At 46.4% G+C, this 26,609-nt stretch overlaps 1 protein-coding gene across 3 annotated transcripts in view; it reads right to left on the bottom strand.

Annotated features, from left to right (window-relative positions):
- Positions 1-26,609, bottom strand: part of IARS1 (isoleucyl-tRNA synthetase 1) — a 72,365-nt gene that overhangs the window by 22,892 nt on the left and 22,864 nt on the right. For all 3 annotated transcript variants that reach the window (XM_004766161.2, XM_004766163.3, XM_045064994.1), the window contains 14 exons: positions 23,896-23,983; positions 23,590-23,650; positions 19,372-19,467; positions 15,022-15,144; positions 14,236-14,327; positions 13,473-13,571; positions 11,720-11,846; positions 10,516-10,589; positions 9,961-10,155; positions 8,120-8,206; positions 5,925-6,008; positions 4,752-4,896; positions 3,111-3,231; positions 592-683 (listed from right to left, as the gene is read on the bottom strand). In XM_004766161.2, coding sequence (XP_004766218.1) covers positions 592-683; positions 3,111-3,231; positions 4,752-4,896; positions 5,925-6,008; positions 8,120-8,206; positions 9,961-10,155; positions 10,516-10,589; positions 11,720-11,846; positions 13,473-13,571; positions 14,236-14,327; positions 15,022-15,144; positions 19,372-19,467; positions 23,590-23,650; positions 23,896-23,983 — 1,484 coding nt within the window. The remainder of the gene's footprint in view (positions 1-591; positions 684-3,110; positions 3,232-4,751; positions 4,897-5,924; positions 6,009-8,119; positions 8,207-9,960; positions 10,156-10,515; positions 10,590-11,719; positions 11,847-13,472; positions 13,572-14,235; positions 14,328-15,021; positions 15,145-19,371; positions 19,468-23,589; positions 23,651-23,895; positions 23,984-26,609) is intronic.

Below are 26,609 nucleotides of genomic sequence, written 5' to 3'. Positions count from 1 at the left end.
GTAGAGAGAGCCCCTCTGCATGTGGGTGTGCTGTGTTTGATCTATTTTAACAAAAATGAAATTACTGTTTTGTGAAGGGCTTTTGTCATTCCCACATCTGGAGGCAGGCTGGCGGGCCGTGGCACGGGCACCCCCACAGTCTACGCGTGGCCTCCGGGCCTGCGACAGGACTCAGCCCACATGCCCAGTAGGCTGCCCGTACATAACTGACTAGAGGAAGAAGTGAGGAGAAACCCGACTTGAGAGCAGAGCCACCCCCGTGACATCGCATGTATCTGCGTGACTTCCTTTTGTGTTTTAAGAGAATCTGCTCAGCTCAGTCTTGTATGGCCCTGAGACTTGCCCTCTGACAGGACACTCCTTAGTTGTCTTGAAAATATGCAAGTGGACTTCTAGAACTTACAGGTTCCTATCTTTCAAATGGTGATAAATGTAGCTGACTTACAATGTAAAAAGGACAAAAGAGAAAGAGCTTCAGAAGCTGAGAGCACTTGAAAACATTCCTCTCTCTTCCGGCTGCACTCCTGTTTCTCGGAGGTCACCCTCCCACACTCCGCCGCTCCGGGCAGCAGCCTGCGTGCGTGTGCTCACCTTCAGCCTTCTGCGGTTCATCCTGACGTACCAGTTGGTTAGGACATCCACAAACTTGACCAGGCGAGGCACCACCGTGTAGAGCCTGTAAGCTGAAAGCAGATGATCAGGCAGCAAGAACAGGTGAGCGTCTAGGGTGCGGGGAGGGCCAGACGCAAACAGCAAGCGGTCTTGTCATCCCAGAGCTGCCACGCTTGCTCAGGAGACAGGAAGAACCAAAGTGACAAAACCCCGGTGGCATTCCCCAAGGATGAACTACGTGGCTGTTGGTGTATCGAGAGCATACATGACCCACCCTGTGAGTGCGTGCGAGCCCCCGTGGTCAGTGAGAAAAAGAGAAGACCCAGACCCATGGGACACCTGGGTGGCTCAGCTGGTTAAGCGTCTGCCTTCAGCTCAGGTCATGATCCCAGGGTCCTGAGACTGAGTCCTGCATCAGGCTCCTTGGTCAGTGGGGGGCCTGCTTCTCTCTCTGCCTGCTCTACTTGCTCTCCTTGCTTGTGCTCACTCACTCTCTCTCTTTACAAAGAAAGACAGAAAGACAGAAAGACAGAAAGAAAGAAAGAAAGAAACGAAAGAAACTCAAGACCCATGTTGGAGAGACAGTCAGCTGCATGTCTGACTTCCTTCCGCTGTGCTACCCTGACCCTCCACGAAGACACCCTAGACACACAGACAACTCTAACCAGAGGCTGAGGCCAGAGCTTTCCAACTAGAGCGACTCTGCCTGTGTTTGGAGACCCATTCCAGCCATCCAGCTGGACCCCAGGGGAGCTGCTCAACAACGCAGAGGCCGACAGCCCTCCGACCCTGAGAATGTGCGGCCCAAACAGCCAGCAGAATGGGCACCCCAGGAAAGGACAAAGACATGAGGGCCCCCAAGAATTCTGAGGGCAAGCAGGAGGGTGACGGTGCTCAGTTTATCTTGTTTAAGGTAAGGGCCTATTTTTTGGATTTTCCCACTCACCTCCCTGTAACTGATATTCTCGGTTGCACAAAAACAAACACCAAAACCAAGAATAAGACCAACAAGTATAAGAAACACAACTTATATTAATGAAAGAGTTCAGTGACCGTTAAGAAGCCTTTGGTCCAAACTGCCAGGGTGAGAAGCTGCCACTGGCAGAGGGCGGCTCACAAGGACCAGAACGGAGGTGCCAGCGGCCACTCGCTCCGAGAGGTGACGTGGCGATCAGAGCCCTAGCCTGAAGGAAGGAGGTCATTTCTATGGCTCGCCACACCCCCCACCTTCTAGGAGGCCGGGGTTCCCTGTGCTCAGGTGTTATCCCTGGAGGGCACACAGAACCCTCACAGCTTGAGTGTGCCGTGCGTAGCAGCAACACTGTGGCTGCTGGGCTCCCTAATGGAGCTGCAGATTCTCCAGACCTAGAACCTTATCCAGGAGGGGCCAAGGGTACGAAGCCAGCAGGCCGTGGCACTGGGGCACTAGAGCAGTCGGCCACGGAAACAACCACTGCCAGACCTTTCGTTTCCAAAAAGACAGACCCCAGCTGGCATGCATGCACTCAGGACGTGGCTTGGCTCTGCTGTCCCCAGGCCCATTTTCAACAGTTCATGTCACTCAGGACGGATGGGGACAAGGCTGTGAGCGGGTGTCCTGGGCTGCGTGGAGAGCTCTGCTCGCATGCTCGTGTCCCTCTGCACCTACATCAATCCGTCCAGCAGTCACATGATCCTTCTGATGCGCGTTCGACGGGTGGGGGCAGGCTTCAGGATGCCTGGCAGCCTGTGGGAATTCCTGGACTCAACATCCTCTTGTGCCAAGGGCTGAGGCACCAGGATTCCAGGAAGGCCATGTGCCTGCATGACTGCACCGCCTGGGCCAGGATGGTTAACCTTGACAGGGGACATCTGCCCACCAACTTTGTCGGGCCCATGTCAGGTATCCTACTTCAGTAGTTTCTGGAACTCCCCCCAGACTTAGTTTGTTCTGTCTCCAACCGTGAGGAAACCAACATAACCTATGCCTCCAACCTGTGTCCAAGACACAACTCGTTGCTATAGGTAACAAATATGGGGAAAACATCTACCTTATTACTATTTTTCTAAACACGGACTGCTTATTTAATAGACTAAAAAACACATGCTAACAAGCACTCCTTGAGCATCTCCTGTCTGCCAGCTACTCTCTGCACACAATCTCTGTCGGAGCCTTGTAACACCACCACCAGGAACTTTTCAGAGAAAGAAACCGAGGCCTGAGGACTTCGGGCAGCGCCCAACCAGAGGGAACAGGTGGTGGAGGTGGGTTTGAACCGTGGAAGGCCGCGTGGTGACTGTGGCCGGTGGGGTGAGGCTGAGCTGACCCCCAGGCCTCTGAGCAGCATGAGTCTACAAGTCTTAACAAAATCATATTTGAGGGGTTAAAAGAAACAAGGATTTATCTAGTGTTCCATATCTCTCAAAATGTTTATAAAACGCCCTCTGTTTCTAAAAAAACACAGTTAAGTATCGAAAGGGTAATCAGAAAAAGAACTCTTATTTCCATTTCCATTTACCTGCCATTTCAGTCTCGAAGAACCCAACCAGTGACTGCATGAAGGACAGGACCCACCGGTCTGTGATGTTGGCACTTTCTTTAACTGTGTTCTCGTTGTAGAGGAATTCCGTTTCTTCCTCCTGCAAAGTGACAAGTACTAAAACATTCAGCATGCTTAGGGAAAATTACTGTACAGAAATAAACTCTTTAAACCACTTAAACTGTGGTTTAAGTGGCTCAGTCGTTAAGCACCTGCCTTCAGCTCAAGTCATGATCTCAGGGTCCTGGGATCAAGCCCCACACTGGGCTCCCTGCTCAGCAGAGAGCCTACTTCTTCCTTTCCCATTCACCCTGCTTGTGTTTCCTCTCTCGCTGTATCTCTCTCTGTCAAATAAATAAATAAAATCTAAAAACAAACCAACAAAAAACCCACTTAAACTGAAGTGGCCCACAACAGCCATCCACAAAACTCCAGATCAAGTGGCAATTTAAATTACTGATTCTCAGCAGGATTTTCCAAATAAGCTCTAAACTTGGGATATAAAGTACTCAGTTAATGAATTGTATTTTTGACTACTCTGAACAAATTATTCCTTTGTACCAAAAATGATTATGAGTTGAGAAATATTCCAAAATCTTCTAAGTATAGGATTTAGTTACTTCAGATCCAATGAAGGAAAGCTAGTAGAGCTGGCTAGGGCTGGACGATTGTCTACAGACTGAACATGAACATTAGGAACTAACATCTCTGCTTAAATTGTCCATTTTAACTAGAATGCTGTGTACCCCCCGCTTTGCAAAACTGCCCTTGTGCTGATATGGTCCACTCCACCTGTCCCCCCTCATGCAGCAGCAACACCAGGCTGGCAGCGCAATGGCTGTGCTGACTCCGGCCCTGATCTGAGAGCCTGATGGGAGAGCTGGCGTCTGATGGCCAAGCCCAGCTGGGCCCTGTGGTGTTCTGGTGTCCCACAGCAGCAGAGGCTGGGAGAGCGCCTGTCCTCCTCAGCCCACAGGGAGAAGCCCACATGGGAGACAAGCCAGAGGTAGCAGCATGGGAATAGCCAGCCTGCCCGAGGGGGACACTCACAGCTCACACCTCTAGCCCATTTCCAGAAAGCATCAACGTTGTACGATTAGTCAACAGTAATGGACACAGTGATTCTACTGTAAGCTGTTGCACATAAAAGATGAGGGGTACTGGAGTCTGACCCCAAATGGAGCCCTGAGAGCACAGCCAGGCACATAGGTTTTCAGATGGTGCCTCCCTGGCCATGAGGCACTTCCACATGTGCCATTCTCCCTCTAATGGCCACTGGAGTCTCTCACTTCCAGAGTCTGGACCTTGATGTCCCACTGAGCACTGCCTGCAGCAGCCTTCACCAAGTGTCCCCTCCCTGGGAGTGGTGGGCTCTTCACCCTCACCGCCACCAGCCTTGGTTCCATGAGGGGAGGGCAGCGGGGCAGTGGATGCACCTCCCAGGCAGCTCTTCTAAGGGGGAAGCCCCAGTGTCTCCTGAGGCCAGCGGAGCCCGCCCAGCACCTTCATGAAGTGCCCCCAAAGTGGCCCTGAGTCCTACCCACAGGGACTGCTGGCAGCACCACCCGCACTCTGGAGCAGACCCAGCTCAACCCAGCCTGCCGGGCCCCCACCCCACACCTTCTGCAGCCTCAGGACGTTCTGGATGAAGAAGCGGTAGGCGTTGTACCAAGGGAGCAGCACATCCTTCAAGACATCACGCACACCCTCCTCCTTAAATCGAAGGTTTTCTGCTCGCACCACAGGGGAGTTGATCAGATACAGTCTGGGTGAGAAAGAATGTTACATGGAAAAGGAATATAGAAATTAATACAAGTATTCTTACTAGACATGTTGACACTGCAAACAGCATTTTTTATACAAAAGGCAAGAATTAAGAGATATACAAAAGACCTAAGAATACTGTTCTTAGGTTAATTTAAAACTGACAAAGCTGTTTGTGCAAGAGACCTAGCGAATAACAAAGGGGAGACATAACCCCAGACCAAAATATGGCACCTGACCAACCTAGAAGCATGCCCCGTGCCAGTGTTGGTGTGGGCCTCGGGCAGCGGGGTCTCCTTCCCCGACACCCTGCACAGGCACTGGAGTTCACAAAAGGATCCGCCGCAAGTGCTCTGCCAGCACACAGGGGTTTCCAGAGGGAAGAGGCCAGGGACGTCCCTAAACATGCTCAGGACAGCCCCCATAGCAGAGAATGATCTGGCTTGGTTGTCAGCAGTGCTGAGGGGCAGGCTAACCACTAACTGGGGGGGTAGGACTCCCTATTAAATGTTCCTCGGTTCAGCCCCTGGAGGCGGTCCCCGTGGCTGCAGCAGGAGGATGCAGGATGTGACCACTGTGGCTCCTTTCCACCCCGACACCTAATGGGAATGTCAAGGACTAACATTTCAAGTAGTGGCTCACATTTCTCTCAAAGCTCTTCGGTATGCATTTTCATTTGCCCTAGCATAAATAATCCTCAGATGGCTCTTCCGAGCTGCAAGCACAGAAACGAAATAAATGGCCAATGAGATGAAGAGCCAGGCAAGGGAGTGAGGCTGAAACCCCAGCGGCTAGCCGGGGGCAACACAGGATCCGGTTCCTAAAACCTCTTGTTCCTGAGAAATCTTATTCCTGAGAAGCTGCCTTGAGGGTTTGAAGCCAACACCACACTGATTTAACTGTCCCCCGTAAACAGAGATAAAGTCTGAAATAGCTAATTATGAACTAAATCAAAGGAACATGATTAACAGATCAAGCGAAGCTTACGTAAAAAGGACATTATGCACAGGGCAGAGCACTGGCTTGTACCTGAGGGCGTCGGCACCATATTTATGGATGATGGAAAGTGGATCCGGATAATTCTTTTTTCGTTTGCTCATTTTTTGACCATCACTTGAAAAACAAAAGGGAGACGCCAATTAAGTAAGTCACCATCACAGCTTATCTTTACAACAGTGACGGTTACCTGCAAAATGGAAGACAGAAATGCAAGTGGGATAAGGGCACAAGTGGCTATTAACACCTGCGAGCTTCCTTCTGAATTCCGCAGTGAAGTGGGTGGAGAAGCTAAGAACATAGGCTCAGCATTTATTCCAGAGAACTGGAAACTTGTATTGATGCAAAAACCTGTAATGGAAGCTCCCAGCTCTATTCACAGTCAGCGGCCACTGGAAATAACCCAATGTCCTTCCCCAGGTGAGGGGCGCAGCGGTGGTCACCTGCACCACGGGGCACTGCTCAGCCATCGGGAGGAAGGGACTGAGGACACACCCGTCCTGGGAGATCTCCAGGATCCCACTGAGGGGAAAAGCCAGTCTCTAAGGTCATAAGTGGTGTGATTGCTTTCACGTTATGTACTTGAAATGACAGAGTTCACAGAGCTGCGGAGAGATGAGTGGTTGTCAGGGGCTGCGGCTGAGCACGGGAGCGTGGGGGGTTACAGAAGAACGGAGGGTTCTTGCGCTGTTGAAAGAGCCAAGCACCTTGACTGTGCTGATGGACAGGGACCTACACGTGTGGTGTGTGTGTGCAGCTGCACACAGCAGCACACAAGTATGCATAAAATGCAGAGTCTGAGGAGAACAGGGGCCCTATCAGCAGCTGACTGTGGTGGTGTTCGGGGGAAACCGGGCAAGCACATAAGGGCTCTCTGCTACTATTTCACAACTGCACGCAAATCTACAATTCAACAAAATTTTCAATAAAAAACATAAACAAAAACAAAACCAATGGGGCGCCTGGGTGGCTCAGTGGGTTAAAGCCTCTGCCTTCGGTTCAGGTCATGATCTCAGGGTCCTGGGATCAAGCCCCGCTTCGGGCTCTCTGCTCTGCGGGGATCCTGCTTCCTCCTCTCTCTCTGCCTGCCTCTCTGCCTACTTGTGATCTCTGTCTGCCAAATAAATAAATGAAATCTTAAAAAAACAAAAAGTAGACTGTCGAGCCAGCTTCCTTAGGTATAAAACATGAAGTTAACATCATTTGCTGTGTAACTTTAAGCAAGTTGTTTAATTTTTTTATACCTCAAATTGCTCAAATGTCAAACTGAGATAAGGAAAGGACTCACCTTGGGGTGCCTGGGTGGCTCAGTGAGTTAAGTGTGTACCTTTAGTTCAGGTCATGATCCCAGGGTCCTGGGATCGAACCCCGTATCTGGGTCCCTACTCAGTGGGGAGCCTGCTTCTCCCTCTCCCTCTGCCTGCTGCTCCCTCTGCTCATGTTCTCTCAAATTAAAACCTTAAAATCTTAAAAAAAGAAAAAAGGAAAGTACCCATCTGAAACAGTTCTGGGGCTTGGATGAGAGAAGACGTATAATCAAAACGCGGTTATCAGGGACCGTCCTCCCTCAGACAGGACATGAGGCAGGGTGTCTGCATACATGTTTTTTCTTAGTTTTATTGATTTGTGTTTTTTCTGTTATAACTATAGGCAACAGAAAAAAAAACCGATTCCTTATGATCCTGGAAACTCTAGAACCCTCAGCTTCCTCATATTAAATAGTGGTTAACAATAATCTTCATTAAAGGGCCGGGCGCAAATGAAACCAGGGCTACAGGCCCGCGCACCTGATCCAATCCCCCACGACAGATGTTCCACCGCCAGCAGCATCGCAGGACACACGCCTCCCCCGCCCCCAGCTCCCCACTTTGCCCTTCTCCCTGGGGTAGAGGGTACGTGCAGGCGCGCCCTGGAGACAAGACGTGAGCAGGATGGGTGGGATGGAAAGGAAGAGCAGAGAGCAGTGCTGACAGCAGGGGAAGGAGGAGAGCGGAGAGCGGTGCTGACAGCAGGGGAAGGAGGAGAGCAGAGAGCGGTGCTGACAGCAGAGGAAGGAGGAGAGCAGAGAGCGGTGCTAACAGCAGGGGAAGGAGGAGAGCAGGAGCAAAGCTGGGCTGACCCTAAGTTCCTGGATTCACAAAGAATGGTTACGTCCATCCGGACTATGGCGGCCAGAGCCGAGGGGGCCATGGACCGGGACAAGTCACAACACAAGTATGTGCACCTGCCTTGCCAGGACGAGCCCGTTCACAATCACGTTCCTGAAAGGCGGCTGTCCAAAAAGAGCAGTGGCCAGCACCAGCAGGGTGTAAAACCTGGAAAAAAACCCAAGAAGAAGACAGCTCAGCAACAACAGAAAAGGAATCTAAGCATAGGGGAAAAAATCTGTGCTTATTTACTGGACTGAATTTCTACTGTAGGTCAGTTACACCTATTAAAGATCACTTACAGCAAAGGTTCTTAATCCAGGAACATTAGAATCATTTGGGGTGTGCTAAAAAAAAATCACATAGGACCGACCGCAAAACCAATCAGTTTAGAAAACATAAAATGTGACTTATGGCTAATAAAGGCCTGGACTGAGTACTGACCCCCAGCCGCTGAGGACAGTACTGTTGACTTCCTCGAAGGAGACAGCTGGGTGACAGTGCTGGCCTTCCTATCAGGACCTCCAGACATGTCAGGCTGCAAATCCAGAGATGTGTGTGGCCTTAGCGCAAGGTCACATGGGAAAGTCTGATGACAAAAGACGCAGACATTCTCACCCAGAAGTCAGAAGGCAGAGACCGTAGGAGCACAGACGATGTCTTTGCTCTGCCAGCCGTCACCCAGGCTGCTGTGTGGCTTGTTCCTAAACTCTACCACCTCCCTGCAGCCACCCCAGTAACTGACGCTCTGGTGGCATCTCCAGGCTGACTCTACACTCCCAGAACATGACGGGACATGGACTGATATCCCTTCCTCTGAAGGCAGGTCAGGAGGACTTGATTGCTAGGACAGGCAGCCCAAGTCTGAGGGAAGGGGAGGGAGGCAGCGAGTGCCTACGGACCCACGTGAGGGCTGTTAGATGCTGACAGACATCACCGGGCCTGAAATGACTTACTGGCAAGGCGTCTTCCCTAAGAAAGGTATTGGACCTGTGCCTAAAGAGAAACGGATTGGATGCTGAAAAGAGCACCTTCTGGAACATTAAGGATGGAATTCAATCAACTTGTTGTATCTACTGCGAAAGTGTCAAAGCAGACAATGACACCTATCTTCCTTAAACACTTCTGCAACATCACCACTAATGAAAGGAGAAGCAAGAAGAAGGTACTGTACCTTCCTCTACTTCAGAAGATGATGGCATTGCTTTTAACAGGTACCAGATAAAACCAATGCCAATATCCGCCCCACCATGGTTTGTCTTTTTCCCCCAGTCTGGATTTTTAGAATGTTTATTGTGTAAGAATAGCCTTAACATCTGAGCACATTTCCAATCAACCCTTAAATTTGTAGCACCCAAGCCATTATCTTGTATGTACTCATTAAAGTACTCATTAAACATTTGAGTAAATGATTTAAAATGAACAAGCTGAGAGGCGCCTGGGTTAAAGCGCCTCAGTGGGTTAAAGCCTCTGCCTTTGGCTCAGGTCATGATCTCAGGGTCCTGGGATCGAGCCCTGCATTGGGCTCTCTGCTCAGCAGGGCGCCTGCTTCCCCCCCTCTCTCTGCCTGCCTCTCTGCCTACTTGTGATCTCTGTCAAATAAATAAATAAAATCTTAAAAAAAAAAAGAACAAGCTGAGAACATATATTATTTTGTGTCACTTAATCTTTAAGTATAACAAATCTATCTACTCCAAAATGTCTATGAAATAAACTCTAAAATCACAGCTTTACTGTAGTAAAAGATCCCAACTCAAAAGATACTTTACTAGTATACTTGGTGGTGAGGGGGCAGAGGGCAGGAGCAGAGCCTGTCTCATTTGACACAGCCTCTCCAGCACCAAGCTGATAAATGCTAGGTACTCAGTAAAGTATCTGTGAAATCAAATCAGATCAGTAAAATGACCGAAACAAGATCATACCATCCTCTGGTCTGGTCAATGCCTTCAGCAATGAAGTCTGCAGGAAATGCATCATCAAACTCCCTCTTGTTTTCAAACGGATAATGAACTTGAGCGTAGGGCATGCTGCCGCTCTCGAACCAACAGTCAAACACTTCAGAGATGCGACGCAACACTCCCTTCCCACAGCGGGAAGGGATGGTCAGATGATCAATGCTAAGAAACAAGCCAAGCCACGTCTATTAACTTCAACCACAAAAGGACTTGCAGTTTAATTGTCAAAAGGAAACACAACACCCTGATGAGATTTCATACTCATTTGCAAGCAGAAATACTGGCAGTTATCACAGCCTTTAGAGGCATGGTGTGGGGGCTCAATACGGGGCTTTATACCAAAGTTGCCCACATCCAAATCAAAGATAGAGGCCACCCTTCCTCAACATGACATGAGTCATCAATAATGTAATTCCGTAAACCGGTATTTGATTTCTACACGCAGCTCCGTAATCTGCTTCAGAGGCCATGTCGATGCTCTCTGAATGACACAATGAAACCGAATCAACATTGAGAAACTACCTCTCTCTGTGAAGATCAGAGATCTTTGCCCCCGACAGCTCTTCAAGTTCTGCCATCGATCCAATGCATACTACCTGTCAAAGCAAAGTTAAAAAGCAAGAGAACCTCAGAGCAAAAATCACACAGCTTTAATTTACGCAGCATTCACTTAGTTTTAGAAACCTCTGTTCTTCAGGACAGTTGTCACTAACGTGGCTTACACTCACGGAAGGCTGCAGGTCACTGAAGAGGTCAGTGGGCTCCATTACTCTGCCACCTACCACTGTCTCAGGAGTCCCTACGTGGAGAGGACCTAACAGCATCATCTCAACATGCCCCTGCTGACGGCTTACTAGGTCCAGATCTCTGCCCCGTGTAATCAGTTTAAGTGAAATGCCTATACTGTGACTCTGAGGCATCTCAGTTTCTTCCTGACATTTGAATTTGACTCCTTGATCAGGAATCTTTCTAAGTTGAAGTTAGAACTAAATTACTGTGTGTGGACCAGATCAAACCAACGAGATCACAAGACATCATGTAGGGTTTCGTCAAGGCAAAGAGGCTGCCCTCAGCTCAGTTGAGGCCCTGAAAGGGTCCCACGCGGTGGAGTGGCCCCAGCAGGAGCTGCTGTGGGTTCTCGCCCAGGTGTCTGCTACCTAGGGAACACCACATCCTCCGCCCTTCTAGTTCAGTCCTGGAAGGCCTGCTGAATTGTCTTTCTTCTGTTGCTCACCCCTTTACTCTCCTTGTGAGTAACTGATGATCAGGCCTGAAAGTCCAGTCCTACACCAAGTCATGGCATATGAAATCCCCCCTCAGAGCAGTTAAAAGGGAAAGCTTAAAAACATTACCAAAGTATTGCAACCTCGAATTTATAAAACCAGGTGACTGTGTGTGTAAATACATATATGACGGCTTCTGTCCAGCACGTGGGGGTATATCCATAGACCTAAATACGTATTTACACACACGTGGATTCCCTAAGAAAAATACAAATTGCCTTCTTTACTTTTACACAGAGGGAGATTTAAAAAATTGTATTTAATAGAAGTAAAGTAAAAGTAAATTTAAAAAATACTCCCAAATTCTATTTATATTATTCTAGGAAGGAAAAAAGAAAAACAGAAGAAATAAGAAAGGGGCAAAGAAAAAAGAAACTACGTCCAGACGTACAAATGAAGCGCTTCAGCAAAAATCAACGTGAGAACACAAGGCCCTGTCTCACCTCCTCAAAGTCATCGCTGACCCACAGGGGGATGGGGGTACCCCAGTATCTGTTTCTGGAAATCGCCCAGTCACGTGCATCTTTCAGCCAATTTCCAAATCGCTTTTCTCGCACAAACTCTGGGACCCTGCAATAAACAGGTCAGACAGACAGTCAACGCCTGAGAACATCAGTAAGCAAATCTGTAAATCAGATCTGTACAAATCTTTGCATATGCTCTGTGGACCAGCTGCCCTAGAGATGCTGCGCTCACTCCTAGGAGGATGTGCTCTGTGTGGACAGCACAGGACACTCACGGTGCTGCACCTGTCGTGAATTCACCCCGGAGATATTCTGTAACAGGAACCCCACAGCACACGTGCTTCCCTGCACTGCCCCCAGCTAGTGGATGGCAGCAGCCCTCGACCGGTCACCGTGATGCCAACCACCCTGGGCTCGCTCCGACCTAGTCTTCAGGGCGTCCACACAATACTGCTGTTACGGACACTCATTAGCATGGGCTCCCAGCACCCACACAACAGGCTAGGCTATGGAAGGCTGATCCACAGCCGCCTCCTGAGGCCCATGGTGGGGGGGTCTCCTGCCATCCCACTCTAAGCTCTGGCAATGCGGGAATTCCTTAGAGTGCGGCTTCTCACCTAACCGCCTCGGCCTACGCCGTCCCTCCACCAGGACCTTCACCCTGCAGCCGCCCCTCCTCTCCTCCCCCCACCGAGCGGAGTCAGTCCCACGGCTCCTTATACCCTGAAGTCCAGCTCAGCAGGAAACCTTCCTAAGCAGTAGGCTGGTTAAGGCGCTCCCGGTCCCACACATCCTGTTCCCAAGCACCCCAGCTGTGCCCGGTATTACAAAGATCAGTTTATAGGCCGGCACCCTCATGAGGCCACAGCCTAACAGCCCGTACGCAGCACTTCACACAGTAGGGCAACTGAAGAGCTTCCTAGGAATAAAAATGAAAAACTGCTTTCTTTCGGAGAAATCAGGGTCAATTTGCTAGAAAGCAGAAAAGCTTGTTCATGGGGCACCTGTGCGGCTCAGCTGGTTGAGTGTCAGCGAAGTCACGATCTCAGGTTGTGACATTGAGCTATGCTCCGTGTGGAGTCGCCTTAAGATTCTTTCTCTCCTCCCTTTTTCACTTCCCACCCCTGCTCGTGTGTGCACACGCTCGCTCGCTCGCTCGCTCTCAAAGCGATAGTTCATAGTAGCTCATAATCCTTTCCTTTTACTGCCCCGAGATTCTCCCCATTCTTCCAAAATGAAATGCAGTAGTAAATTTTTAAGTCACGTTGGGTTCTTGTGGAAGTAAGAAATAGTGATCGCCCTCAGAACTCTCGGTGAAAAACAGTGTTCCATAATACGCAGATTCAGCCCGACTTTATTCAGCCTTACAGGCTGCAGTAACACCTCCCTGCAGGTCACATACTAGCTGAGAGCAAGGCTTCTGTCCCACCAGTGCTCATCGGCACGGTCTACGAACTCAGCACGCATCAAAAGCAGGAAGCACATATAGCTTCTGTAGGTAGATTCAAAAATAACCATTTATCCTGAAAATGACTATTATTTAAGGCTAACAGAAAGGCAAAACGCTCCCTTCGTTTGGCTTATCTTACGAAGGATGCTACTTCTTTTAATATTATTTAAATTAATCTGTGGTCCTGAAAACAGACTAAAAGAGCTATCAGAATTATTATAACCTGGGAGAAATGTGAGCCCGTGACACAGGATCCTGTGAGGACACTCGGCCCCTGCTTACCAGTAACACAGGTCGTTGTTCCGCAGGAGCTGGTCTACCATGTGCTCCACCCGCACGAACCAGCTGGGCACGGCTTTGTAAATCAGGGGAGTGTCTGACCTGGGGAAGCAAAAACGCAGCATGTGGCTGCTCAGACCGAGGTATCCAGGCACCCACGGTGAGAGCAACTTTTGGTCTCTTACTGACATCACCCCCATCTACTTGGCCTTCTGCTAAAACTCCTTTTCTTTCTTTTTTTTTTTTTTTTTTTTACAAACATTAATGCCTTGTCCTTGGTCCTGCTCCTCTCCCTCCACAACACCAAGAAGGTAAAAGCTTTAAAGAACAAGAAAAAAAAATGGTTTTGCTGGTGTGTGACAGCTGTCTAAGAAATGACAGCAGCTTCAGCAAAGAGGCAATGTGGTAACAGACTCGATGGCACTGAACATTCCAATTCCACGCACATCTTCACAGCACGATCTTGTATTCTAACTTGTGTCATCTTCTATCTCTCCCCAAGTTCCACTGGGAAATTTTAGGGATATGTCTCATTTTAAAGAAATGTGGCCCTGACACAAAACATCTGTACATATTGATATTTCCCAGACGAGTGTAGAGGAAAAGAGGAACTATACAAGAGGAATGGAATTCAAGAGGGCAGTTTCCCCACGCTAACTGTAAAGCTTACAAATGAGAGGGGGACCGCAGACTGTGGAACGGGCACACATGCTACATGGCCCCCACAGGCTAGAAGCTCGAGCTGGAAGTCTTCCCTTTTTCTCACCTCCAGCAGAAGGGGTAACTGTGAGTGAAGGTGCTGGAAACAAGAAGTCGGCCTTTCTCCTTCAGAGTCCTGATGATGTTTTTGTCAGCATCCTGTTTAAAAAATAAAAATCTAGCCACTAAAATACCCTGCAATACTTGGTAACACCCAAGAATTACGTATATCACTGCAATCTGGTATTTTAATATCTTACAGGCAAAAAAAACAGATGTAAGGGTGCCTGGGTGGCTCAGTCATTAAGTGACCACCTTCAGCTCGGGTCATGATCCCAGGGTCCTGGTATCAAGCCCTGCATCAGGCTCCCTGTTTGGCGGGAAGCCTGCTTCTCCCTCTGCCCACTCCCCCTGCTTGTATTCCCTCTCTGTCTCTCTCTCTCTATCAAATAACATAAAAAAACCCAACAGCACATGCATTGTAAAATATACTCTGTCCACAACTGAGGCACAGTCTAACTTTAGGTATCTTCCTGAGCACTTCCAGACCATGTGAGGTAGTGAAGTCTTCCACAGCGACGACGGCCCTGAAGCCTCAGTGCTGCTTCAGGAGTTACCAGTCAGTGCCCAGTTCCAAGGACTCCTGCCTAGGAAACTAGCATGCTTCCTCTGAAGATACTAGACCCTTAGAATGTGGCTGCTAATATCTATCTTTTTCTGGTTTTATGTGCTGAAACAAAACCAAACCAACTTCCTGGAAAAAGAATCCAGATACGAAGCTATTTAATAAAAAGCTGCTTAAAGAAAGAAGTGTGATGAAACCCACACCTTTCTCTGTCACAGAGACACAGACCTTCACATACTGTCCCGTGAAATCTGTCACTTCTGCCATGAAGCAGCCTGAAGCATCCACAGGGCAAACAGGAGGAGAGTCTTTCTGAATGATGTTGAAGTCCATACAGACCCGATAGTCGTCCTGGGGACAAGGGGAACGAAACAGGTTGAGTGTGTACCAGATAGGAGTGTGGGAGGTGACAGATTTACAAGAGAACGCTTCAGTATTCTGACACCTAAGTGCAACGGACTTTATCTTCTCAGCTGAAGTTAATTCAGGACCATTTAGAGAATCCCAGAGCCTTGTAGCTGGACAGGGATTTCATCATCTTCCCAGCCGTTACTGCACACACCCCTGTATACAGCACGGTATCCACTAAAGAAGGAGGAAGATGACACACATGTATCCCTCGTGAACACAGACACAAAAGTACCCAACAAACTCCACTCGACACTACAGTAAAAGAAATCATTCACCACGATTAAGTAGGATTCACTCTGGGGATACAAGGATGTTCAGTGTCCACAAATCAATCAACGTGCTACATCACATTAACAAGATGAAGGGTAAAAACTCTATGATCCTTTCAATAGATGCAGAAAAAGCACTGGATAAAATTCAACACCCACTTGTGAAAAAAACTCAACAAAGTGGGTTCAGAGGGAACATACCTCAACATAATAGAAGCCATATATGAAAAACCCATAGCTAACACCACACTAAATGGTGGAAAAAACTGACAGTTTTCCTCCATAGTCAGGAACAAGACAAGGATGTCCATTCTCACCACTTTTAGTCAATGTAGTACCAGAAATTCTACCCAAAGTAGTCAGACAACAAAAACAAATGAGACATCCATACTGGTAAGGAAAAAGTTGGGCTGCCACTTGGCTGATGACATGATGACTATATCCAGAAATTCTAAACACTCTACCAAGATACTATTAGAACAAATAAAATCAGCAAAATCAGAATTTACAGGATGCAAAATCAACATACAGAAATCTGATGTGTTTCTATACACTAATAACAGAGTAGCAGAAAGAGAAATTAAGCAAACAATCCCATTTACAATTGCACCAAAAGTAACAAAATACCTGAGAATAAACTTTTTTTTTTTAAAGATTTTATTTATTTATTTATTTGACAGACTGAGATCACATGCAGGCAGAGAGACAGGCAGAGAAAGGAGAAAGCAGGCTCCCCGCCGAGCAGAGAGCCCGATGCGGGGCTTGATCCCAGAACCCTGGGATCATGACCTGAGCCGAAGGCAGAGGCTTTAACCCACTGAGCTACCCAGGCGCCCCGGGAATAAACTTAATCAAGGAGGTAAAGACCTGTACTCTGAAAACTATAAAATATTGATAAAAGAAATTAAAGATGACAAGAAATGGAAAGACATTCCATGCTCATGGACTGAAAGAACGAAATTCTTAAAATGTCCCTACTACCCAAAACAACGGACAGAGTTCATGCAATCCCTACCAAAAAGCCAACAGCACTTTTCATAGAACTATAACAAATAATACTAAAATTTGCTTGAACCACAAAGATTCTGAATGCCTGAAGCAGTCTTAAGAACAAAGCTAGAGGTTTCACAATCCTAGATTTCGAGGTATCCTACAAAGTTAAAGCAGTCAAGACAGCATGGTACTGCCACAAAAAGACACAGACCAATGGAACAGAATAGAGAGCCCAGAAATAAACCCATGCTTATCTGGTCAGTTCATCTACTACAAAGCGGGAAAGCATATACAATGGGGAAAAGACAGTCTCTTTAATAAACAATGTTGGAAAACTGGACAGCTACATGCAAAAGAATGAAACTGGACCTCTACCTTACACCACACACAAAAATAAAGTCAGAATGGATAAAAGACCTAAATGGGAGATGTGAAACCATAAAACTCCTAAAAGAAAACAGAGAGCGTAATCTCTTGAACAGCAGCCACAGCAACATATATATGGCTATGTCTCTCCAGGGAGGGGATTCAACACTAAAAATAAACTATAGGGACTACACCACAATAAAAAGCCTCTGAACAGCAAAGGAAACCATCAACAAAATAGAAGGCGACCTACTGAATGGAGGGAGATATCACAAATGTCCTATCTGATAAAGGGTAAATATCCAAAATATATAAAGAACTTACACAACTCAACACCAAAAAGCAAACAGTCCTATTAAAAAATGGGCAGAGGACCCGCAGAGACATTTTTCCAAAGAAGATAGCGATGCTAACTGAGATGTGAAAATATACCCAACATCACTCATCAGGGAAACACAGATCTAAATCACAATGAGGTATCACCTCACACCTGTCAGGTAGGCTAGAATAAAAAACACAAGAAACAAAAAGTGCTGGCGAAGATGTGGAGAAAAAGGGACCACTGAGCACCGTCAGTGGGAATGTAAATTGGTGCAATCTCTTTAGAAAATAGCATGGAGATTCCTCAAAAATTAAAAACAGAAGCATCATAGGGTCCAGCAAATCCAGGCCTGGTTAGTCACCTGAAGAAAATGAAAACACTAATTCAAAAATATATATGTATCCCTGTGTTTACTGCAGCATTATTTACAAGAGCCATGATATGGAAGCCACTCACAGGAGACGAGAGGACAGAGAAGACGTGATGCCTATCACGGAGTCTCACTCAGCCATTAAAGAATGAGATCTTGGGACGCCTGGGTGGCTCAGTTGGTTAAGCCACTGCCTTCGGCTCGGGTCATGATCCCAGGATCCTGGGATGGAGTCCCGCATCGGGCTCCTTGCTCGGCAGGGAGCCTGCTTCTCTCGCTGCCTCTGCCTGCCTCTCTGCCTGCTTGTGTGTACTCTCTCTCTATCTCTGGCAAATAAATAAAATCTTTAAAAAAAAAAAAAAAGAATGAGATCTTACCATTCCTGACAACACAGATGGAACCAGAGGGTATTATGCTAAGTGAAATAAATCAGACAAAGACAAATAGAACATATGATTTCATTCTTATGTGGCACCTAAAAAAACAAACAAAAAACCCAAACATACCTAGTTTATGACAAATACATTTTTTTTTTTAAAGATTTTATTTATTTATTTGACAGAGAGAGATCACAAGTAGGCAGAGAGAGAGAGGAGGAAGCAGGCTCCCTGCCAAGCAGAGAGCCCGATGCGGGACTTGATCCCAGGACCCTGAGATCATGACCTGAGCCGAAGGCAGTGGCTTAACCCACTGAGCCACCCAGGCGCCCCTATGACAAATACATTTTAATGGGAAAACCTAAACCACAATTCAAAACCAAGAAGTTTTCTTTTTATTATTTATTATCAGTGTAGGAATCATACCAGTTGACCCTAAAATTATTATGAATAACTAATACTGGACTAGTTCTTGAAACCCAGTAAACAGTATTATGAAGACTGCTTCCATCATACTGAGTACTGACCAGGTATTAGGTGACACTAAGGAGGCATTAACTTTATTGGGTACAACAGTGGGATGGTGGCAATATTAAAAATAAAGAGCCATATCAGTCACAGTTGTGTAGCGAAATATCTGCAGATGAAGAAAAGGATGTTGAGGATTTGTTTCCAAAATCCTCAAGCCAAAGCGGAGAAGGTGTGGGGGAAAAGGACAAGGTAGAAGATAGAAGAAACAGACGTCCCAAATGTTGATAATTAATGCAGCTGGATGTCGTGAACATCAGGATTTATTTTAATACCTCTTTACATCTGTGTATATTTGAAGAGTCCTATAATAAAAATCTCTGCAGAGGTTAGGCACGAAAGCAAAAAGAATGGAGACAGACTATCTAACTTCACTCCCACTGACGGAACGATCAAGCCTCTGTCCCCAGTGGGCGTTTTGTTCACACACAAATGACATCAACAGCATTTTTAGAAAATTTTTAGAAATGTTTGCATTTTTAGAAAAACTACTCTGGGAAAAATTTAAAATTAGCCACACCATATAGCTTTGAGGAGGTCAAGTTCTGCTCTCACCATGGCACTTGCTCAAGAGCACCCTTGGAGGTGTGGCACCTCTCCACACTCTGATGATCACAGGGCCTATGTAAATCGATGCCCTTTTCAGAACCCATAGAACTGCACACCGAAAAGAGCAGAGTGCACAGACAGTAAGTTATGAATGAACGGAAACAAAATGCCCAGCAACACCCAGGGTTCAGCTCATCATTTTCAGAGATCAGCTCAGAATGAAAGGAAATTGCAGATTTAAGTTTGATAAACCATCTTTGGGGGCAGTGAGCCTGAAGAGCAGGGCCAGTGTGCCCAAGAACGAGGTGCATCACACACACACACATACACACACCCTCAGTGGCCACAACGCTCCCTTCCCATAGACACGATTGCAAGACTTCTAGTACTCACAGCACCGAAGTAAGGAGCCTGGTGCACCACTCCTGTGCCCTCCTCCTCCCGCACGTAGTTGTCAGCAAGTACCGTGAAAGCACCATTCTCCTTGCACTGGAACAGAAGGTCAGCAGGCAAAGTGGATGAGACACTGCCACGTCGTTCATCAATTTTGTAACAGCATATGATAAGAACACGAAAAAAAAATTTTTTTTTTAAAATAAAGCTAGTCTCGGGGCACTTGGGTGGCTCAGTGGGTTAAAGCCCCTGCCTTCAGCTCAGGTCATGATCCTGGGGTCCTGGGATCAAGACCCGCGTAGGGCTCTCTGCTCAGCGGGGAGCCTGCTTTCCTCTCTCTCTGCCTACTTGTAATCTCTGTCTGTCAAATAAATAAATAAAATCTTAAAAAAAAAAAGATTTTAAAGTAATCTCTGTACCTAATGTGGGGCTCGAATTCCAGACCCAAGAGTCACACACTCTAACCATTGAGCCAGTCAAACGCCCCTGAAAAAACTCTTCACATGCACAATTTTTTTCAGAAAGAGGACAGAAAAATTCAGATTGGGAAGAAATATGCTCTTTTCTATGAATAATCTCTCCCTTAGAAATGAAATAATTACCTGAAGACTTGAAAATGTTCTAACTTCCTTAGTCATAAAACTGGGCTTAATCAGTTCTTCCAAAGCCCCAGCCCTGCCCTTACTCCCCGCGTGCAGCTTCTCTTGCTGCCTCAGCTTATGCCCCCTCACCCACCACACCTCTGGAGTGCGGCTCCCAGTCACCTTCCTGTCAGCCCTGATACAAAGGCAAACCACAAAAAATCTGGAATGGGTGCCCAGAGTGAGAAGTTCTAGTTAAAGGCGCTCCCCACACTGTAGAGAAACATTGTTGAAAAGTCAGGTTACTACATAAAATGCTGCAGACCTACTTCTACCTTCATCTCTACGTCTTTGCGCACACCGGTTCAGCTAAACTGACCCTTTGCTTTCCTGTCTTTCTGCTTCTGCAAAATGTACTTTCAGAAATGATTTTCCAGAAATGATTTTCATACTTAATCACATTTAATCAATGATCTTATGAAAACGGCACATAGTATTTCTATGTTTCTTTTATTCCCCAAAGATTTTACTTATTTGAAAGAAAGGGAAAGGGAGAGAGAGAGGGAAAGAACGGTACGGGGGCTGGCGCAGGGGTAGAGGGAGAGGGAGAAACAGGCGCCCCGCTGAATAGGGAGTCCGACAGGAGCTCAATCCCAGGACCTTGGGATCATGACCTGAGCCGAAGGAAGATGCTTTAACCGACTGAGCCACCCAGGCGCCCCTAGTGAGAGTTTTAAGACAAAAAAATCCGAAGTAAAATATGTTAAGATACACAAAAGAAGAGCAGAGCAATGAGATTTTTCAGGAGAAACCAGAGGCATTTCAAAAAAATGTTTTTTTCAGATGGTATCTGAATTCAGCTTTGAAGAATAGGTTGTACTTGAGCACATCTGACTTTAAAGAAAGGTGAGGGATTTTTTAGACAGGAGGAAAACAAAGGCAGGGAAGGAGGAAAAGCAGTGAAGGAGATGTTTAAAGCAACATTAGAGGATGTGGTTCGGAAGCAGTCAGGCCAAGCGGAGTACACTCGAGCGGAGTGTGGGGGCAAGCGGCTGCAGGCTCACAGCGAGGAGGAAGGTCTTTACAGCTAATCCTTGAACAACACAGATTGAGGGTCTACTTAAACATTTTTCTCCCTAGGAGTGGACAGCAAAAGCCATAAGGTGTTTATTTTCAACTGTCCACCCCAGTCTCCAGGAGACTGAATTAAAGGTGACTGGTGCAGAGGTGACACCTGCTGCCCTGAGTACCCAGGGAGCCTGCCGAGGCTGCTGTCAGCCCTCTGGGGACCTGAGGCCAGGTAGTGCTGCAGGTCCTGTAGTGACAGGGTGGTGGGGTCCAGCACCCAGGGCTGGCAGACAGGAGGCTGGGCCACAGAACGGGCCCAAAGAGCAGGGACAGCCCTCTGGGAACCGGGCTCCGGGGCTGCATCAGGACAGGTGAAGCCTGCTTTGGTTGGGCACAGACTCCTCCCTTAAAGGCACCGCAGCCCACGTGTGGCCACAGCTGCTGATGGCCATGCGGCAGCTGCCCTATGTCTCCAGGCCTGCTGGGGAGCCACTAGAGCAGATCCAAAGCCACCAGGACGCAGGACATCGCCTTCCTAGTGGGTATCCACTCCTGCCTGACCCACCAATATGTGGTTTTTTAAATTTTTTTTTCTTTTTTAGTGAGGAAGTTTTCTTTATTCCTTGTTTTCTAAGAGACTTAAACATAGGGAAGCTGAGTTTTATTAAAGGCTTTTCAGTACTTGCTGAGGTGCTGCTTTTCTTCTTTAGCTTATTAAAATGTAGTTCATACTACATTATAGATCACTGAGTGTGATTCTGTAAAAATTCCTACTTCTCTACACTATGCTGCAGTTTTTGTATATGCCATATTCAACCTGGCAATTATTCTTGCAAGTGCTACATCTATACTCAGACTATAAATTAATTGGTATTTATGCACACATGTTAACTTTTCCAAGTTTATGTATCATGGTTCTGCTAATCTCATAATATGGAAAGTTGACTTTTTCTATTCCAGGACAGTATAAGATATGCTAGGACTTTGTACTTTGTGTCTTTTTATAGAGAAAACCTTTTCATATATACTTAATGGTTAGGAAAACAAAGTGTTCAGAACTGTTTAAAACACCAAGAAGTTTTTTTCAATAAATGTATGTATACTACTGAAAATACTATTTTTTTTTTTTAAATTTATTTAGTCAGAGAGAGAGAGCGAGAGCGAGCACAGGCAGACAGAGTGGCAGGCAGAGTCAGAGGGAGAAGCAGGCTCCCCGTGGAGCAAGGAGCCCGATGTGGGACTCGATCCCAGGACGCCGGGATCATGACCTGAGCCGAAGGCAGCTGCTTAACCAACTGAGCCACCCAGGCGTCCCACTACTGAAAATACTATTACATATTTTCTCTTCCTTACGATTTTCTTAATAATTTTTTTTTCCTCTATCTTAATTTAAGAATATAGTATGTAATAGGGGTGCCTGGGTGGCTCAGTGGGCTAAAGCCTCTGCCTTTGGGTGGGGACATGATCCCAGGGTCTGGGATCGAGCACTGCATCAGGCTCTCTGCTTGGCGGGGAGCCTGCTTCCCCCTCTCTCTCTGCTTGCCTCTCTGCCTACTTGTGATCTCTCTCTCTGTCAAATAAATAAATAAAATCTTAAAAAAAAGAAAAGAATATAGTATATAACACACATAAAATACAAACTATGTGTTAGCCGACTGTGTTATAGGTAAGGCTTCTGGGCAACAGTAGGCTACAGCAGCTATGTGTGGGGAAGTCAAGAGTCACTGTGCCAGGTGGTGCCACAGTACTTGGACGATGACAAACATGGGAAAACACTCAAGGAGCACAAAAATGAAGAGACAGATGTGAGCGATATTGTGGACAGAGCCCAAATGGCAGAGGTCACCTGCACTAACCAAACTCTATCCCTGAAGAGACGGGGCTCCATGGGAAATTCCTGCAGACTCTATTCTTTTGGTGATGATGGTGGGCTTTCAAGTATGGAATCTCTGTTGCCAGAAAATGAAAACTGCACAAAACAGCTCTGTGACTCTTAAGAAAACTAAGTTACCACATGTATGAACTTTGCCTTGGTGGCCAGGTTTTAGAACACCCGCCTCATCAGTTTCCTTGAAATAAACTCTGTTTAGTGTTATACAGGTTTTATTCTGAGCACTATCTTAAATTTGTTTAAAAAACAAACAAAGAAACAAAAAACCCAGAACAAAACAGAACTAACAAAGAAACAAAAAACCCAATAAATTTCCTGGATGATATGTCGACTATAAACAACAAAAATATACAAACTTATGTGCTTCCTTTTCTAACTTGAGAAAAGTATTAAAAACATTCCCATAGATTTTAATTATTAAACCAAGAAAGTAAAACAAACACAATTTAACTTTGTTACTACTAAGACAGACTTTGGATCAGGACATCCACACAAGCCACAGGAAACCCACACAAGACACAGACAGCTAATAAGCCACAGACAACCATCTAAGCCAGGCACACCATACAAGCCAGGGGACAGCAGTACAGCGACTCCCACTACAGGCATCATCACAGCATTCTGGTGACCCAGTACTTAGGTACAGAGTACCTGCGTGGTAGAGGTCCCTAAGCTCACCTGCACAAAATAGTCAAACAGGGGCCTATACTTCTTGCCTTTGAGACAGGTACCAGGAAATCTAGAAAAAGGAGAAAGGCAAACCCATAATTAGACTAAAATCCTCAAAGAAATGAAACTACAGACAATTAAGTCACAACTCCCCCCTGGTTTACTACTTGTTTCTTAGTCGTTAATGCTGGAATGTGTGATGTGAATGTACTCAGTAGTATTAGCTGAACTTAAAAAACTGAGCTTTGGGGTAATAAAGTGTTTCACCTTTCAAAGTTAACACACACATGCACGAATCAGTAATTTTATATTCACCTTTCAAGGATCTCATAGTCACTCTCCAACTTATAGAGGGCTGATAATCTGGCTTCCATTAAAATGAGTAATTTTCCTCTGACAACATCTAGGAGAGCAAGGGGAAAAGTGGACTTCAGTGACATTCAGACTTCAGCAGAGTCTAGAAACACACCAGCACATCCTCCCTTGCGGGGTCCCCGTATCGCCACATATGCGCAGCAGTCACAGAAAAATGCACCAGGGCACCAACGCACACTGTGTTCCAGACCCAAAGAAGACAAAAACAGCACATGCACTTAACTGAACTTCTCTCCATTTTACATAAAGTAATCTTTATTTTCTCCAACCAGAGGTAATATATGGGAATGCTTAAAAACTGTAACATTAACAAATCAAGAAACTCCCTGAGTAAAAGTCCCTGCTCATCTTGACACTATCATTTGAGTGTCGCCCTCCAGGTATTTTTTTATGTTTATACTAACGTAAGTTTTATGTAAATGGCTACTTTAAAAAAAAGTAATTATGGGATATCAGTCAATACCATTTTCAGTCTGTCTTTACATACTATATTGTGAACATCTTTCCATATATCAACACAGACTGTCCTTTCTCATTCTAAATAGCTGTACTGTACCCCATTCTAAAGAAGTGCAAGTCATTTTTAACCTATCAAATAATACTAGACATTGAAGTTGTTTTCAGATTGTTACTACTGTGAACATGGGGGTAATGAATACCATTGTATTTATCTTTGTACCCTTATTAGAGTGTTTCCGGAGGATACTATTCTAGGAATAGAAAAGCTAGAATAAATGTATAAACATTTACAATTTAATAACAAATGACAAATCGCCTCATAAAAAAGACTAAACTCCCACCTGTAAAGTATGACATACCAAAGCATTTTTAAAAGATTTTATTTAGGGGTGCCTGGGTGGCTAAGTGGGTTAAAGCCTCTGCCTTCGGCTCAGGTCATGATCTCAGGGTCCTGGGATCGAGCCCCACATTAGGCTCTCTGTTCAGCAGGGAGCCTGCTTCCTCCTCTCTCTGCCTGCCTCTCTGCCTACTTGTGATCTCTGTCTGTCAAATAAATAAATAAATAAATAAATAAATAAATAGATCTTTTAAAAAAAGGTTTTTATTTAAGTAATGTCTACACCCAACATGGGGCTTGAACTCATGTGCCTGAGATCAACAGCTGCATGCTCTTCCAAATGAGCCAGCCAGCCACCCCTGATATACCCAAGGATTTGCTAGAGTCTATGATGTAGATTCAGTTCACTGTAAGAAACATGAGAATCAACAGATCATTGAGAAGGCCTTTGCAATTCACTGAAAAGCTACTAGAAACAACACTGCCACCTACCAGCTCTGGCTGCATCAGACCTTCACTGTCACCAGAGTCCACGTTTTCTGGATAAAACTCAGGACAAATGGCTCACCAGGTACCTGAGTCGCATGCAGGCAGTGGAGGGACAGAACTGAAGTCCTTCCACCTGATGGCCCCTCAGATTATCAGGCTCACTAGAGAATGAACGGCCACATCCCAGGGAGACACAGGGAACTCTCACCATGGGCCTGTCCCTGCCTGGAGAGGCTATGTGCCCATGGCTGGGAACATAGGAAACCAGCTGCTGACCCTATCTGCTCCTGAGGCACTTTTTTTTTTAATTTGAGAGCTAGAAAGAGCAGGAGAGAGGGGAGGGTCAGAGAAGAGGCAGCGGGGGCTGAGCAAGGAGCCCGATGCAGGACTTGATCCTGGCATTCCAGGATCATGACCCAAGCTGAATGCAGTCACCCAACCAACTGAGCCAGCCAGGAATCCCTCCCAAGGCACTTCTAAGTAGTAATAAAAACCCCTGTTTTCTGCACACTGCCCTTCCCCCATTCCTTCCTTCGAGTCCTTTGCTTGCTTCACAAGCCGCTGTGAATCAAGTCACCTATCTTGTACGGTCATTTCTTTTCTGACTATGGCTTTCTTTCCGGGGCTTCCCTTCCTTCCATAAACTACCCAAACCTGAAGGTAAGAATCTTCTTTTTTCACATAAATCTCTACGGAAAGAGCTTCATGAGGACTTTGGCTAACTCTCTACCAGCGACTATCTGAAAGGCACAGAACTCTGAAGTTTTGGTACTGACTCTGTGACACAAGGACTTAGAATAGATACATATTTCAGTCTTGGTCCCCATTCCTGGCAGAGCTCCTAAAACCTTTGTCATTTCCTAACTGGTAACAGCCATAAAGGGGTCCTTTGTTATGCTAATGAGGGGACTTCTGGAAAGCCTACAGGTCACCTAAGGATGGCTTTCAATCATCAAAAGCCAATGATTTAATAAATCCTGCCTAAGTAGTTAAGCCTCCCTTACCCCCAAGGATGGGGTGTGAAGTGCTTCCAGGTTAGTGAATGCATCCACATGCTGAAGGCAGCCCACACCAGCTCCCTGGGGGACAGAGGTCCTGTGCTCCGGACCACCCGGCCTCACCCCTGCACCGCACTCCACCGCTCACGTGTACCTTTACGTCCTTTCACAGTGAACTGGTTCAGTGTCTCTGAGCTATGAGCTGCTCTAGCAAATGAATTCAACTCGTGGGGGTCACAGGTCTGTCAGAAGCACAGGACTTGCAACTGCCACCTGCAGTGAGGCTGTAGCGCGGTGGGGGGACCGCATGCAGTACTGGGCCCTTAACCTGAGCAATCTGATGCTAGTGTCTGAATGAGTTCACTGGTTGG

Source organism: Mustela putorius, unplaced genomic scaffold (assembly GCF_011764305.1).
Source record: "Mustela putorius furo isolate JIRA1106 unplaced genomic scaffold, ASM1176430v1.1 tig00003854_pilon_pilon_pilon, whole genome shotgun sequence".
NCBI classification, from domain to species: domain Eukaryota; kingdom Metazoa; phylum Chordata; class Mammalia; order Carnivora; family Mustelidae; genus Mustela; species Mustela putorius.
The sequence above is the reverse complement of the archived record's forward strand: the minus strand, read 5'-3'. Positions and strand labels throughout refer to the sequence as shown.